The sequence below is a fragment of the Leptonychotes weddellii genome, chromosome 4 (genome assembly GCF_054177405.1).
Source record: "Leptonychotes weddellii isolate Sample4059 chromosome 4, ASM5417740v2, whole genome shotgun sequence".
NCBI classification, from domain to species: Eukaryota; Metazoa; Chordata; class Mammalia; order Carnivora; family Phocidae; genus Leptonychotes; species Leptonychotes weddellii.
In genome coordinates, this window is record NC_138372.1 from 23,595,769 (window position 1) to 23,612,774 (window position 17,006).

Here is a 17,006-nt window from a genome sequence, read left to right on the forward strand (position 1 = left end):
ACATCTGGTGGGCACACCCTCTCTCCCATATCCCAAATCTGCATTCTTATCTGCTTATGTGCTCATCTACTTCTTCCCTTCTGGTTCCAACAGAGAGATGGCTCCTTCACCTTTCAGAGGCCAGCCCTCCTCATGAGATCTGGTACCCTTGCCCAAGGTCAACCATGTCTATGAGCATAGCCAGGGCCTGCTGTTCTGGTGGATTCTCATAAGTCCACCTATGAGATCTTAAACTCCATCATCCCATTCTTTGCCCTGCTGCTTCTGTACCCAGCAGAGTGACTTGGTTTCAGTGGACCTGCTGTCCAAAATATAGGCCCCTCCAGCCCTCTGGCTCCCTCATTTCTCCCTGCCTATCGACCTCTACCTGGCTCTTCCCCTTCACTACCCAGTCTGGACTTCAAGACCTTTACCAATACCCTTATGCCCTCAACAGTCTTATATCTGTCATTGATGAAGTCTACCACCTAGCTTCATGGTTTCCATAGTAATTGAAGCTTCAGCTCAGGTCAGCCCTCTCCCTTGTCTTTGTTCAGTTTCCTTGACAATTTCTTACAGAGGCAACTTCAAACATTTGCCATTCAGTTGAGCCACTTAACCCCAGTGGTTGCTTTCTGCTCTCTGCTGCACTTGACCTCTCTGGAGGATCTGATTCTACTGAACCTTCTCTCTTTGTGAAATTCACATTCTTTGGCTTTCATGGTGCCTCTTGGCTCTTCTCCTACTTCTCTGACTGATCCTTTTCAGCTTCCTTCTTGTTCGTTAAGTCCTCAAAATTAGTTGTTTAAATCTGGGTAAAGAGTGTATTGTTCTTTGTACGCTTCCTTTAAATTGTCTTTGAGTTTACAATTAAATCAAAATAAAAGTTAACCAAAAAGTAGGGAAAAGGGTATTGTTTTATGTGCTTCCATCCAGAATATTGACTCTAAAGGATGTCCAGGTGCCATTTTCAAGTAGAATAGTGCCTTTGGAGTCAGGGTTTGAATCCCAGATCAACCCATTAGCTTTGTGCCCTTGGGCAAGAAGGCTGACCACTCCAAGCTTGAGCCAAACATAAAATGTGGATATTGCCACTTACCTTATAAAGAAATTATGGAAAATGTATACTGCAATGCTTTATCAAATACAAATAGTGTAACAACTGGGAGCTTTATCATTAGTACAAATATATAGGTATGAGTCTCAGGGAACAATGGGGCACGCTGTCAGTACATTACCTACGGGGAATAACTACAAAGGAGGGGAGAGGAAGGTTGGGGTAGGAGTGGGCAGAGTGGAGAGAGAGGGGAGGAGGGGATGAAAACAGAACTCTGAACAACATTAGTGTTTAAGGAGTGGGCCTGGGAAGCTGATCCAGTGATGGCCACCAAGAAGGAAGACAGCCACCTGTAACTGTCATGCTTTCATTCCGCTGGTTTGTGCCCTATTTCCCACATTTCACTCCCATCTTATGAGAATGAGGGAGATGATTCAGAACGTTTTGGTAATTTACCCTGTGCCATATGGTATGTTAGTAGCAAGGCTGGAACTTGAACTTAGGTCTCTGAGTCCTGAGTCAGGTGTTCTATCCATAAAAAGGCTTTTGTTCTTTTTTTTTAAATTACTAAATTACTTCATTTAAATCCAATTAGTTAATATATAGTGCATCACTAGTTTCAGAGGTAGAGCTCAGTCATTCACCCATTGCATATAACACCCAGTGCTCATTACATCATGTACCCTCCTTAATGCCCGTCACCCAGTTACCCATCCCCCCACCCACCTCCCCTCCAACAAAACAGAGGATCATAGGGGAAGGGAGGGAAAAAGGCTTTTATTCTTTAGAGATATACAAGTATATATAGATATATGTGTGTGAGTGTGTGTGTTTATGCATGTGTATTTGTACAGCAAATAGGGGATTTCTCCACAAAGGAGAAGAATAGTATGGTTTTCTGTTGAGTATCTACTTTATGGCTCAGTAACTGTATCTCATCTGGGGCTGATACTCAGTTCCTATTCTCTGTCAACACCAATTTGCGGGCACCATAAACCAGGCCTCCAGGTCTCCTGGTTGTCAATTTGGTCCTATCCACTATCAGTGGTTTAGTGTTTAGTGTTCCCTGGAGCCTCAGGGTTCTTTGGAGGTAGCTTGGGGGCTGCTGAGAGGGGTGAGGGAGGGGCAACCCTAAATCTCCTGCCCCTACTTCAATGAAAGAAGCTCCATTTGTATCTGCTTTATTATTAGGCTTCTGCAAACGCTGATTTTTAAATACTGGGCTCCATCTGTAAAATAATTCTGCCAAGCTCTGTACTCTACCACCCACCTCTCTCTGGGGCTAAAGAGAATTAGTAAGTTTCATGTTTCCCTCAATCTCCTTTAGATGATCAAACTTCTCTAGGACACATGAAATTCAAAACACTTTCCCCCCCCCTTTTTTTTGGAACTTATTTCTTCGGTGGGATGGAAAGAGAAGAAAAACCTGTGAATACCTAATTTCAAATTCCAAAATGAGGGCACAGTCCCGTATTGTTCGCTCATTTCAATCACCGATCCATTCAGGTCACCCTGCAACATTTTTCGAGAACCTATTATTTGCCAGGCCCCATGTTTTAGCAGAATTAATTGCATGGAAAATGAATATTTAAAATCAAATCATATTTCAAATGCATTAGAGGAAAAATAATACCACTGTTATTAGTGGTGAATCCTTTTTAGAATGTGATCTTTTGATAACCTGCTTATTAGTAGAGCTATCCTGGAATTCAAAGAGTTTTGTCCCTTTTTATTCTTGAAGTGGGGTTCACTTAGACTTCTCTAAAAAATTACAATTACGATAGTGATTCTAACTAATTAAAAACAAGAGATTTTTAAAAGAAAAACTTTCAAAACTGCTACAATGAGAGGACCCTCGAATCTCATCTCTGTCTCAGGCCTTGGCCTTCAGGGAAGCCGGGGACAGGCCATCCAAGTCCAAACCCAGGAGGCTTTGCCTTGTCTCTTCCTCCCTCCCAATGACCTGGAGGGGTGGGGGGAATAGGAGGGGAAGAATGGCATATTCTCACCTGCGCTGAGAAGCCCCTCTCTCTCCACCACAGTTGGCGCTGGTCACCTTCCATAAAATGGCTTGTTTAAATGTCGCCAGCACCGGGGAGAGGAGGTTTTGTTTTCCTAGTTCACAAGGGAGGGACCTGTGGCTCAAAATGAGGCAGGAACCTGCCCAGGGCCAGCAAGCTAATAGGAGGCAGAGTTGTGCTCTAGGTCAAAGCCTGTGTGCCCCCCCAGCTGCTGTGATTGCGGTAAAATTGGCCAAGACAGTGAGGGAACAGGCTTCTAAAACCCTGCAGCCCCTAGATGCTAAGGAGGGGGTGCTCCCAGGCAGGGGGAGGCCGCATGCAGACGGTGCCTGACGGCACACAAGCCTCGCAGATGCTCCTGGATCATTTCTAAGTGAGCACTTTCAATACACTACCTCCTCTAGGCCTCACGGTAATGCCAAGGAGTAGTCATGTTCTATAATCGTTGCCTTTTAGCAGAAAAAAAGAGAAAAGATTCAGATAGGTGCAGGGACTGGCCCGAGGACACCCAGCTACAAAGTGGTGGGGGCTTCATTTGAATGCAGTTCTGCCTGGCTTTGTTTCCCATGATTTTCCTCCGCCACCCAGCGGCAGAGGATGAGAAGAGAACGGATGTGTAAAGCTTAGCCCAAAGCTCAGTAAACAGGGTGGCAGAGAATTTAGAGTCCAGTGTGTCAAAATCACTGGACATGACCTGAATGGGCCACATAACACATCTGGATAAGCGTGATCACTTGACTGTGAACTTCCTTCTGAAATGCCAGTCCTTCCCTACCCTGGGCATAGTCACGTAAACATCCCCCGTCCTAAGAGAAGAATCTTCTGCCAATGAAAAGGTTTTGGGAGAGATCAGATTCCACTACTGCCCAAAGGCACTGTTATTCTGGTTCCTCAAAAGGAATTTTGAAAGAACAGATTGGCCTAGGGTCCTTTTGGTCCTCAGACATGATTAATTCTATGCCTCTCTACACAGCTGGTTTCTTGGCTCCCTGGAAGTGGAATGTTTGCTATCTTATTATTCATTCATTCAATCACACATTCAACATCTGTTATCGAACACCTACTATCTGCCAGGCCCCATTCTAGGCATTCTTGCCCTATTGAGCTGATATTCTAGCGTGAGGATATTTGTTTTCTTGTCAAGCTTTTTCTGATTCATTAGATGTTTCCATATCCACAACTCCCACATTAACACAAGATGGGTAGGGTAGGTACCATTATCTACATGGTTAAGAAAACAAGGCCAGGGAAAACGGATGATTTGCCAAACTGCCCATGGCTAGCTGGTGGCAAAGCTGGGAGTTATACCTAAGACTCTGTCTTTTGTTTGATTTTTAAAAAATATTAGCTAAGTGGAATCTTTGAAATAATATCACTAAGATCAGTGGGAACACAAAGTACATTAATTGTGGGTCATGGCCACCTCGAAGCTGAGTGAGAATGAATACGTCTGAAGCTTCTTTCAAAGGTATTTTCATGACCTTCTTCCAAGATTACTCAACAACACATTAAAAAAAAAAAAAGGGAGTGGGTTTCAGCTCCAACTCTGTCCCTTCCTTACTGTAATCATCATCTAAGTTCTTTCTCCTGGACCCCTTTCTGTGCATCAGTTTCATTTTAGTATATAAGCCTGGAGAGAGGCAAAGCACCTCCTTCTTAAACTGGGAAGGATTCAGAATGTAACTTTATGGCAGGCAATGTACCTTCTCTTCCAAAGAGGCACTCAAGAGAGCAACCGTTGGCTTTGTTCACAAACTCCAGAGAGACTGCTCAGTCTTGCACCAATTGCTGAGCTCTGGTCATGTGCATAAACAGTAGAAGAGAGATGCACACAGGGCAGGAGAAATGAAAAGCCAGCTACCGTTGCCCTGGGGGTTGAGGCCAGGGGCTTCTCTACCATAGAGGCAGCTGCTGTCCTGTCTCAGGGAAGGAAAACATTCAGGTCTACTATTTTAAGATGTGGGGGACGGGGGCCCTGGCAGCCCAGCCTCAGGCCATGCATGTGATGGCTGGGAATGTGGGTGGCGGGGCCTTTGAAAACAAGATGCGCCAGGTGTGGGGTTAGAAGATTCCTACAGAGAAGCCTTCTGATATCAATGGTCCACGTGACTCCTGCCTAGCTAAGAGCATTCTTCTAGAGGTGACAGGTCTGTGCATTGCTGAGCACATGGAAAGAAACAAAGGCATTGAGACAGAGGGTTTGGGGTGTATATGTGTTATACTGGAGGGAGTCAAGGTAACATTATTCAAGCTGACTTCCCTTCCACTTGAGGTGTAGTTGTGATGTCTTTGTGCAGTGAGCTAGCAACCTGCTTCCTATGTGCCTCCCCCACCTGACCGTAAGGTCCATGCCGGGCAGGGGCCGTGTCTGTCATCCCCACCTTTGTATCTCCTGATCCTAGCATAGGCCTTGATACAGAGATGGTGCTAACTAAATATAATAAGTTAATCAGTCAATGAATGCAGAACCCAAGGCCTGGAGCACAGCGAGAGTGAGGCAAGCCAGTCTGGATGCAAGCGTGTACCCTCAGGGACCAGGAGCTGGGCTCCATCCTCCCTGCCCAGCCCGGGCATGTTCTCCAACATTCCATATTGCCTTGTTAAAGGCCAGCCTCCCTTTCCCGGGGCACCCTCACCTCTGCAGACCGGCCTGTGGTCGCTCCAGGCCGCAAACATGTCGCTCACTTTCATACAGGTGATCCGCTTGGACCCTTGCAGGTCATAGCCCTCGCTGCAGGTGAACTGGACGCTGGATCCTAACCTGGGAGACAAGGCGTGTCTGTGAGCTCAGCCCTGGGCCCACCAGGCCCGCCCAAGTCCTTCCCTGCTCCACAAACAAGTACCACACCAAACATTATTTCTCCTCTGTCCCTTCATCTCTACTCCACTGTTTTATCACTTAAAATCTCCACTGAAAGGAAGATTCATCTTTTTTTTTTTTGGACCATTTAATGGTCTTAGGATTGAGTTAAAAGGTCACTTTGTGAGCAAAACCACCATGCTCTGAGATGTTAGGACAGCTAAGAGTGGGTAGATGATACCCATAAATTTTAATGAAAATGGAGGATTCTGGGAAGATACTTTGATTATTAGAAACTCTACAAGATGTACCATCTTGGGGCCCTAGGATCTCCAGATGAGGGGAGACATAAGCTGCCTGCTGGCACGTCATTACTGGTGAGGGCAGTTCCTGTACCCCAGGGACAGGTGTGCTGTGTATCCCTGGCCGTCTGCAGCTCTCTTCTTCCCCTGAAGCCTACAGGCACCAGTTCCAGGACTGGCCCAGGAAAGAATGCCAGACGCCACAGTTCTTCTCCAGAAAGTGTCTATTCCTCAATCCACACTGTCCTCTGCATTATACCTCTAGGAAGGCCAGCCCCTGTCTTCCCCCCAACCAGGCCATCCACCCTTCTTTGCAATTAGAAAGTTCCCGAACGGGTCTTACCTGAAATCCGAGCCTAGTCTTTTGCCCCTTTCAGGTATGCCAGGGTCTGGACACATATTATGCCCTTGGGACACACCAACCTGAGTTACTACAAGGCAAAAAACAGCACATACAGAGATGGGTAATCACAGGAAGGCATGTCCGGGGCAGTGGCTCAGGGTGGGGGGTGGATACAGAGACAGAATGAGGCCCTGCTCCGCGGGGCTGTGTGGGGTTGTGGGGTCTCCTGGCTCAGGTTTCATGAGTACGCAAGGTGGAGAGCTGCTTTTGACAAATTCCTTTGTGAGCAAAGTCCAAGTGAAATTCATCAAGAGCATAGGGGCTCAGAGGCAGACACCCCAAACCAGCAACTACTCTGTTCCTTTGTCCCACGCCAGTGGCCAGAGGTGGACGGTCCTCAGCCCCCAGTGACTCCTCACCCTGCGCTTTGGATCCGGGGGTGGCAACTCTAGATGAGATGATCACCCCCAACCTCAGCCCCAAATGGAGAAATGACTCAAAGGAAGTTAAATAAAAGGTGGATATGTGATCAGGAACAGTAACGAATGTAAGAGAAAGCTGCAGCCTGAAGCTCAAAGCAGAGCCTTTAGCTCAAATGTGGTTATTTCTGCCAAGAAACCTCTCCCCATCGGACGCTTCTCAAGCTGAGTAAGCAGTAAGCAAGAGCATCCCCTGTCCAATGCCACCGGCCAAGGGCACCACGCAGAGATGGCACCCGTGGTGGTTCTGGCAGGTGGTGGGATGCTCTCACACTTGCCAACACCAGAGTGCTGTTTATACAACCGTGTGCATGGTCCTCTCTGCCAAAGGAGAAGCCTGGTCAGGGGGTGGCGGATACACACAATTTTCTCCTGTCTCCAGTGGAGAGGGTAGAAACTCCCTGGACCCTGCTGGTTTATTGTTCTCAAGATGCTCATACTCATGAGGCTGGAGCTCTCTCACATCCCTGGATTCCCGGCTTTTGGTATCACTGGGAGCTGGGGCCTAGCATACAGCTCCATTCAAGGCCTCGCCCATCCCATGGTCCCAACAGCACTCTCAAGACAGAGATGACAGGGAGCGTGGAGCAATATTCCGAGTTGGCCCATGTCCCTCCCACCCACTCAGTGTCCCACAATATGAGCAACGGCTCCATTCCTCATTCACTCACCCACTAATTCCCATACATTGGTACGCAGCAAGCATTCAGTGAGCACCTGGTGTGTACAAGACCCTATTTTCGATACCATGGGAGATGCAACTGTCAGATTTCGGATATGACCACTGTCCTCCGGGAGCTCCCAGTCAAGTGAAGATATGAAACAGAAACAAACTGCAGAACCACAATGGGGAAGTGATGAAGACGCAGCTACAGGGAGGCTGAGAGGGAAGACCTGTCTTATGTTGCTGAGAGAAGCATGGAAGGCTATCTGGAGGAGGTGGCATTTAACATGAGTAGTCTGAGATAGTAGGATTTGAACACATGGTGACAGAGGAACGGCAGTTCAGGGAGACAGAGGAACACAGCGGGGTGGAGTGAAGACATGGAAACAGAACTGGGGGTTGCCCAGTGTGGCCAGAATAGAAGAGAGGGTACCAGTGACATGGAAGAGCGGAAGGTGAAGCTGTGGAGGTCAGACCTTTAAGGGGTTCAAGTCTGATCCTGAAAATGGTGGGGAGCCACTGAAGAGTCCTGACGGCGGGGGAAGGGCACAGTAAGATGCTCAGGGGGAGGCTGGTGCCTTTGACACCAGTTGGGAAGTTTTAAGATTGTCCAGGCAAAGGACAAGAGCCTGGCAGTGGGGACGGACATGAGGGTGTAGGAATGGACGTGGCAAAGAAAGAGTCCCCAGGGCTCCTGGAAGACTAAAGTGTGGGGAGAGGGAGCAAGGGCATGCCTCACCCAGGGACCTGTGGAGTCCCATCTCAGACTCACGGAGCCTGGAGTTCATTTCTACAGTTAGAAGACTGGTGTAGACCCCGTTCAAACCTCCAGGTACCCCAGGGGGTGGCTGGCCAAGGGAACCTGGGGATCTGGACAGACGCCACACAAGCCACACGCCTGGGATCTTCTTGGTTGTGCGGCATTGAGCTCAAGGCCTCTCGGGAGCCTCTTCTTCTCCAACATTCCATATTGCCTTGTTAAATAAAGCCAGTCACTCCCGCCAGGCATTTCCCCTACTCCCATCCCCTTCCCCACTAAGCCTCTCCTTCCAATGCTTCCACATCCTAAACTCAGCAATGTCACTGTTCCTGCCAGTGCAGGACACTCCAGGCAGGTATAATGAGCCGGAAGTCCTGCTTCCTGGAGCCTCCGTGTTCCACAAGCAATGGGAACAAAGGAGGTGACAGGGTGGGGATAGAAAGGCGAGGGGAGGCTCTGTTCTAAAAAGATGAGAATGTCAGTCTTGAGCTGTACTTGTGCTTTATCTTTGGTAAGCCAGCCTCACCACGATCCATCGCTACTGAGGACTCATCAGCTAAGCGCTCACCTTCCTCTGGCCTGGCCTACTCACCCCTGCCCACGGACCACACCCCTCCCACAGTACCCCGCGCCCACCACATGGGAACCATGCTGCCCCTGGTAGCACGTTAACATGATACAGCACTTTCCTGCCCTCTCGCTTGGTACTCACACCACCCAGGGAGCACGCAGAGCTAGAGGCTGCGGGATGAGGATGCGGCTGGACCAGAGAGGAGAGGCCACGGCAGAGCCCACCTACCCAACCCCAGCCCCGCACATGCGCAGCCAACCCTGCCACCCCCCTTTCATCAGCCCGCTGGAAGTAAGGCTCAGGCACCATCCTGGAAGTCACCATCCCAGGGGTCAGTACTCATAGCCCCCCAGGACCCTGTCTTCCTGGGAGGCCTGAGCGCACGGACATCCAGGCTCCCCAGGAAATAAGCAAAGATAAGTCCCAGTGAACACTTTATGTCTGAATGACGGAGTCAAGAGGGCTTTCCCCTCTCTTTCCTTAATCCCAGCCTCTCCTGCCTATTCAAAACCAGCTGCTTATGTTTGTAGCATTGATTCATTGTTGGCTGCAGAGAAGGAAAGGGAGAGTGGGCCTTACCCCAAGAAGCCGCAACACACTCAGAAAGGCAGTGCCTTCCACCCAAAGTGAAGGAGATATGGACACGTGGGCAGTCAGGACTGATGGCCAGGGGTCGGTGGTACCCACGGACCACCCAGTGAAGGCAGTAAGTAGGGTTCGGGATAGGTCAGCGGGGTCCATTCCTCTCCTGAAGTTCAGGACATCTGTCCACAGGGAGTGTGGGCAGGCCACCAAGGGCCAGACACCTGCAGAGATTTGGTGGCCTGCCTCCCCGGCAGCTGAGCTGCGCGCCCATCCTTCTCTGAGGAAATCTCAGAGGGAAGACCAGTGTCTTGTAGTAGAGAGGTGTGTATCTTTTTCAGAGTTTCTGCATTATTTCATGAGAATAAGGTTTCTTCATCTTTCTGAGGGAGTTTCAGGCACCTCTGAGTAGCTAATGAAAAACACGCCCCTCTCCCAAACGCACCCACAATATCACATGTAGTTTTTAGCCAGTTCACGGACCTCCTTAAGTCCTAGATCAGGAAGGCCCATCTTAGATCCAACAGCACCCTTGGGAAGAAGGGAGGGTAAGGTGTTGCATCCCATTTCACAGGTTTGGAAACTGAGACACCAGTGCCTGGAGTAACACAGTCACCTGAAAACACACTTGCTCTCCCAAATCTGGGCCATTTCCTCGGAGTCCTGTGGCTCCAGGGCAAACTCTGAAGTGAAATCATGCCGACCTCAGTTCTCTCCTCTCCTGTGCCTCCAGAAAGAATGAGCCTGTGAGGGCCAGGGCTGTGGCTCAAGCCTGCTCTGCAGACTCCTGGTCTAACCCCCGGTTCTCCTTGCTCCTTCCCCTGGCACCCTCGTGGGACACAGAAGCAGGGCTCCTGGCCACCCCTCTGCCATCAAGGGCAGAATGCTGAGAGACAGCAGTCCCCAGAGACTTGAAGGACCACAGAAAAATCCCACAGCCAGGTTCCGTTCGGTTGGGGACTCTCCCCACCCAGCTCCCTGCCACACACACCACACAGAGCTTTGGAACTGCTGATGGTTGCTCTCCATCCTTGTCAGGAAGCACTTCCAGCCCCTCAAGAGAAGTGAGCATGTGGAGGTGAGATGAACGGAGAGAGTCAGGACGAAGGGGAGAAACAGCAGAGAGGATGCAGAAGAAGGAGGGAGGAGGGGTTAGGAGAGAGAGAAGCAGAAAGGCAAAGGAAGGGGAGAAGAAGGAAAAGCAGAAGGCTGGTCATCTGGAGGGTCCCCGACCACGGAAGGCTCCCTGCACTCAACTTCCGAACAAAACCTGAGGGGTTCTCAGGAAAATCTCCACTGCTTTCAAGTCCAGCTTTCTGGGGTGTCCCAGAACCTTCCTGAACCCCTGCTTATACTCTAGCCCAAAAGTTCCTTAGCACAGGCTCTCATCAGTTGTTTCTGGGGTGACATTCCAGCCCATTCCCCAGCATCAGATGTTCCCCTTTTAATCGTTCAAACACCAATAGCAGAAACATGCTCTCATAGATAAAATCTCCCTGTGCCCCAGCAGAGAGACCCCAGCACTGCCCCATGGGCTCGAGTGCAGAAGTCCACCCTCTAGCCCAGCCAGGTCCAGGGTCCCTGGAGCAGGGTCTTGCCCTGGGAGTTGGAATGGGGACCCTGCAGCCTCCAAGATCCCAGCTAGGGGTTACTGACTCCTAGGCAAGGAGCAGAAAGAGGACTGTTTCAGCAGGTGGAAGTGATTCAAAAGGAAAAATAAAGAGAGAAATGTAGCAGTAATGACTCCCTGGACTGCAGTTACAATGGGAAGTGAGGGGGAAAGAGGAGGAGGGACGGAAGTGCAGGGAGGGGGAAGAGGAGGCAAAGGTCAGACCCTGGGGCTGCTCACTGGCCACTAGGTCAGTGTGTCCATGTGTAGAACCCGGGACGGAAAGAGGCAGGATTGAAGGGAAATCATTCCAGCATCGTCTGGCTTCCCCGCGGTCACAGCACCAGCGGGTCTGACCTTAAGCAAGAGGCCCGGCAAGCGGGCAGGCAGGCAGACACTTACACACAGATGTCTTCTGGCTGTTATGTTTGCTGGGCATCAGCTTCACACCTCGAGACTTCAACTCAATTTGCTTCTTGACTAGAGAGGAGGTAAGAGGGAAAACCGTTTCAGTTGTTATCTGTGACTGGGGATGGGGTTCTTCTAGAATGATCCCCTCTCTTGGCTTGGGATAGTCCAGAGTGGGTCAAAGCCAGAAGTCCCTCTGGGTGAGGATATACCAAAGGTGGCACTGGAGTGCAGCAATGCCCCTGAATTGTCACCCTCCCTGTATCCACACACTTTGCAATGTGATTTTATAGTTCTTCCCATTAAAAAGGTGGGGTATATTCCCTCACCCCTTGACTTTGCGTTTGGCCACTGGAATTTTGGAGGAGGTCCTGATGTGTCCGAAGACTTGCAGAGTGCCTGCCAGATTAGGCTTGTCCTCTCACATCCCCGTCATTGCTGGGAGAGGGCATGGCTGATCCCAGGTGGATGAGGAACATGTGGAGCAGAGCCAGTCGGCCTTGCTGAGCCCAGCCTATGCCGGCCAGCCTACTGTGGGCAGGGGAAGCTGAGTCCCAGAGGTCCCTGGGGGATAGTGCCTGGCTCAGGAGGTGGCCTGATGACTGAATTGGGTTCTGATCCAATGTCAGTCCAGTCCACAGCTCATCAGGAGTTTGCCAAGTAGCACAGAAAAGGCACCAGAGTGAGGACGCCACAGTTCCAAAAGCCATTCCTCTGAAGCCATCCACCTCCTTTGTGTCTGACTGCCCCAGGTCCCCAAGGCATTCTGCTGGCCTCTGAGGGCTTCATCCTGTCTCTGGGTCTACTGCTCGATGCATCTGTCCCAGACCCCCATGCCCTTTCCCAGCTGGCCCCTGCCGGGTGGCTCAGCCCCTCTCAGATGGGTACCCAGCAGTGGTAGTGGCGACTGTGACCAGGCCCTTCCTGTGTGCCAGGCCCTGGGCTAAACGCCTTTCAAGTTCTTTACTCATGTCAGCGTCCCTGACTCGTCTGTTTCCCCCACACCCAACACCCACACCTGATCCACCAGGATCCATCAAACCCTTCCAAGTATATCCCAAGTGCAGTTTCCACATCTGTCATAGTCCAGGTCTCTGGTGCTTCCCCCCTGGTTGCCATGACTTCCCATCTTCCCTACCCCATATAGCCTGTTTTCAACACAAGGGCCAGAGGGATCCTTTAAAAACATAAGTCAGACCATATTACATCTCTGCTCAAAACTCTTCAGTTTTAAGAGTAAAAGTAAAAAGTAAAAGCCAGTCTTTCGAGTGGCCTGCACAGACCCATCTGCCCTCCCAGCACCCCTCCGACCTTATCTTCAACCTTAATCACTCTTGTTCAGCCACACAGGCCAGTTCCCTGCAATGCTCTTCTCCAAGGGTATCTTCCTGACTCCCTCCTTCCCTGGAAGCATCTGTGAAAACACCGCTTCCTTGCAGACTCTTCCTCTGACCACTGTTCACAGCGACGCTGCACCCTGGCTCCCTGGCTCCCTTCCCTACTTTACCTCCCTAACTTTCCAACACACAGGATCACTGACTGGGTGGTTTCCAGCCCCCCCCACCCCCGGCATTGCAATGCAAGCTCCAGGAAGGCAGGGTTTGTGTCTGTTTTCTTCACTGGTACCTCCTCCACGCCTAGAACAGAGCCTGGCACACGGTGGGCCCTCGATAATGCCTTCATTTGCTCCTTCCACATCCATCGACCTTAACCAGTACTTACTATACCTACTTGATAGATAATCACGTGGTGGCTCAGAGTGGTTTAAGTGATTTGCTATGGGTCACATAGCCAGGAGGCAGCTGTGCTCTTGGTTGAACCTAAGCATCTTCTCTTATGACCTGCCTCCAAAGCCATCCCAGGGGCACTGTTAACCTTCTCCAGAATTTTTCCTTTGCCCCGGCTCAGGCCCGAAAAACTCGGTACTTGTCCTGCACTTGAGGTAACATGCCTGTCCCGAAACTAGAGCCCACAGTGATCAGGCATGCAAGGGCCCATCTCCCAGTTCCCCAATAATCCCAGCTCTACCTACATCAAAAAGCTCCCCAAGGGTTTGTCCCCTGGCAAGCTGCTAAACCGAATGCCTGATCAAATTCAGTTACTACCATGTAGTCACTGCTGCCCAACGTGCATTCAAAGCCTCTTTATAAATGTGCATTACTCTCCATGTGTATCCAGCAGGAAAATTTCCAGTGAACACTAACGTGGACCCATTATCAAACAGAGGGTATTGGTAGGGAAACATGCATTATTCAAGCCTAGCTAATACAATACAGCAGGGGGGAAATTTCTCGGATTCAGTCATCCCTAAGAGAACAGGGCTGGCCCCAGTACTGTGGGAATAGCTCAAGCTCTTCTCCCTGATGCCCCGGCCCTGGGGCTGGGGTGGGGAGAGGGATCTCCATGAGCAAGGCTGGCCCACTCAAGGGGAGGTCTGTGCGGATGACTCCGGGTACCTGGCCGAGAAGGAGGAGGTAAGAGTCTTCCCAATCGCCTCGTTTCCCGTCCTAGTGTTCTCTGGAGGAAGGGAGGTGAGGAGGGGCCCGTGCACCAGGAACGTCATTTCCAGGGGCAAATGCTGCTTTGGTTTTCCCTGCAGCTGCTGAAGGGGGGCGGGGAGAGGCAGGTGGGTATGAGGGGATGGCTAAGAGGGAGTCCTTCTTCCTCTCTTCTCAAGGTTGCACTCAGGAAGAGGCTCCAGAAGGAATCCTTCCAATTTCTGTGCCCATCCGCTCTACTCGGTCCTCCCCAAGAAGGGCTGTGTGACCCACCAGGTCAGTGCTTTATACCTCCTGGGCCACTGTTAGCAGTGGCTGATGTCATCATCCTCCCCGACAGGAATGAACTCCTGTCCTTCTTTTCCTTCCTGCTACTTACCACAGGATGGAACTTGCTAAAGCAGTAAGAAGTGAATGAGAAGGAACCTGAGAAGCCTTAGGGCTTCTTAATTTACATATAAACCTTGTGACTGTTTGCTCCTCTGAACTGGTCCCAGAGGTGCATGGCCCATGCTGTCTGTGTGCACCCCACACAAACATGGGGAAGGCAGGGGCCCTGCTCTCCAGACTGTGGTTCCTTACACCAACAATGCAATCTCTAGAAGATGTATGTTCAGGCCGAGCTGGCCCAGGCCCAGGCTCTGGGGAGGGGAGCCCATACAGAGGACCCATACCACCGTGGGAGCTGATGAATGGGTCAGGAAAGTGGCCTTGGCTGGGGGTAAGCCCTTGGCAAGATCCACATTACCGGGGATTTGAACATCAAGAAATCACCTCCATATGCTGAGGCTTCAGTTTTTGAGTAACCCCAGGGAAGTTGTCACACCCTGAATTATATACAACTAATTTGTCTTTTAAACAGTTTGACCAAGTGGGTGGTGAGTGATCAAGGAAAAAGGAACACCATGGGAAATCAGCCACAAAATGAGCTTAGTCAGAGCTAGCTCGACAGACAAGGGCAGGCCAGGTAAAAATCTTCAGGAAACAAGAGCCCTTCTCCCTTTAGATCTCCACAGTGTGCTACTGACAGATGCAATCAGAAATGCAGGATAAAGTAGCAAGAACCTAGAGAATTTCTGGCATGTATCCGTTCATGTTGTTCATTCGGTCGTCGTTCGTTCATTCATTCATTCATTCATTCATTCATTCATTCATTCATTCATGGAGCCCCCACTAGTGTAGTGCCAATGATATTACACTGAAGCTCTGGTCTCTAAAATGGATTTTGTAATCGTTGATGCGCTGCAGATAAAATGGAGCCTGGGGCTGGTTCCACGGTTCTGGCTACACTTGAATGCATACCCCTGATGCACATATGTATGTGCCTGTGCATGGATCCATGCACACATATGCATCTGTGTCTACAGCGGGCACACCCACAACACATTTGTGCCCTTGGGTACGCATGGCTCCAAACACTCACATACAAAATATAATTCACACTTGCACATGCTTTTGCACTGTGAACAAAGTCAAGACTCCCAGAAAAAAGTGCTGGCTTGAACTGGTTGATGGAAATCTTACTAGGTACATTCATCTCCTCCGAATGATAATGACTACAGGAGACTGCCAGGCTGCTCCATTCATCCTTTATATTCTGGTTAATTACAAAACATTTCCCTGCTGTTGTAAAGGTTAGCGGGACACATGGTACACATTTAGCTAGAAGAATCTGGCAATACAAATTCCTCTCTAGTCTGCAGCATGAGTTATTGGGCTGAGCTAGCAGGAGACAAGGACCTGTTAGTGGAGGAGGGGAGCTGCTAAACCTGTCTCCAAGGCTCTGGGAATCACGAAGTGGAGGGAACCTGTAGCTTCTTCTCTTCCCAATGGAGTCAGACTTCCCTTCACAAGGGTGAGCCCTGGCACTAACCCTGATCACTCCCCTTTCCCCGCCACTTGGCTGTCCTACTGGCTGGACCATCCCTTTATCTCCCCACACCTGTTCCTTCACCAAACCCAGTTCACTCAACCCTAGAAAAAGTTTCCAATGTATATCTTCCTTTCAGGATTCTAAGCCACTCCTGCCCTAAACTCTTTTTTGCTTGGATTTTACTCACCGACTCACTCTCTATAACTCACCCCCCAAGATGTTGCAGAGGATGCTTTTAAAAAATGGAATCTGATTTTTCCCTTAGAAAACTTGGTGGGTGCGCACCCTGCACTCTGCCCCTCCCTTGTCACTGACGGCATGCCTCTTGCTTGGCCACCAGCCCTGCACAAATGCTTTCATTACTCACAGTTCTTTGCTAGACAAAGTCAGTGTCTAGCACACTGGCTCCTCATCTCACTCAGATTTATGCCAAAGATGGAAAATTTGCAGCAGATGCCCAAGATCTAATGCTTCAAGGTACAAACCTTCTAGCAGAGGCTGAAGCCCTTACTATGGAGAAGGACAGTGGGAAGAGCGGTGGTATGGAACAGAGCTGGGGAAGCCTCGATGTAATGAAAGGTGAGATGTCTGTTGCCAGGTCAGTGGACCTGAGGGATAAATATAAAACGACTGCGCCACCGTTGACCAGGTGTTGCCAACACACAAATAAAGAGGCTGGGGTGGCACCATCATTGCCACTGCGCTGGCACACTCCATGGCCACGGAACTCTCGAGAAGATGAGCAAAGGTGTTAATCCAGTGGAAATCAGGAAAGGTGTGATGTTGCTTGTTGATGCTGTAATTGCTGAACTTAGGAAGAGCCTAAAACTGTGATAACTTCTGAAGATATTGCTCAGTTTGCTCTAGTTTCTGCAGATGGAGACAGACAAATCGGCAGTATCACTTCTGATGTAATCACAAAAGCTCAAAGAGTATCCTCGCAATACAGGGCAGGAAAACACTGAAGGACTGAAGCAGGAATCGAAGGCACAGAATGTGCCTAAGATTGCATATCTCCCTACTTGCATAATACATCAAAACTTCAGAAGTGGAAATTCTA

General features: G+C 49.8%; 2 protein-coding genes and 1 pseudogene across 2 annotated transcripts in view; 1 reads left to right on the forward strand and 2 right to left on the reverse strand.

Moving 5' to 3' along the window:
- LOC145721232 (CUB and sushi domain-containing protein 2-like) overlaps positions 1-6,562 on the reverse strand; it is a 31,404-nt gene extending 24,842 nt beyond the window's left edge. The window contains exons 1-2 of the mRNA XM_081818042.1: positions 6,503-6,562; positions 5,694-5,818 (exon numbers count right to left, since the gene is read on the reverse strand). Coding sequence (XP_081674168.1) covers positions 5,694-5,818; positions 6,503-6,558 — 181 coding nt within the window. The 5' untranslated portion in view covers positions 6,559-6,562. The remainder of the gene's footprint in view (positions 1-5,693; positions 5,819-6,502) is intronic.
- A 4,853-nt stretch (positions 6,563-11,415) lies between these two features.
- LOC115944824 (CUB and sushi domain-containing protein 2-like) overlaps positions 11,416-17,006 on the reverse strand; it is an 88,090-nt gene continuing 82,499 nt past the window's right edge. The window contains exon 5 of the mRNA XM_081816845.1: positions 11,416-11,647. Coding sequence (XP_081672971.1) covers positions 11,526-11,647 — 122 coding nt within the window. The 3' untranslated portion in view covers positions 11,416-11,525. The remainder of the gene's footprint in view (positions 11,648-17,006) is intronic.
- Positions 13,939-16,911, forward strand: LOC145715841 (60 kDa heat shock protein, mitochondrial pseudogene; annotated as a pseudogene).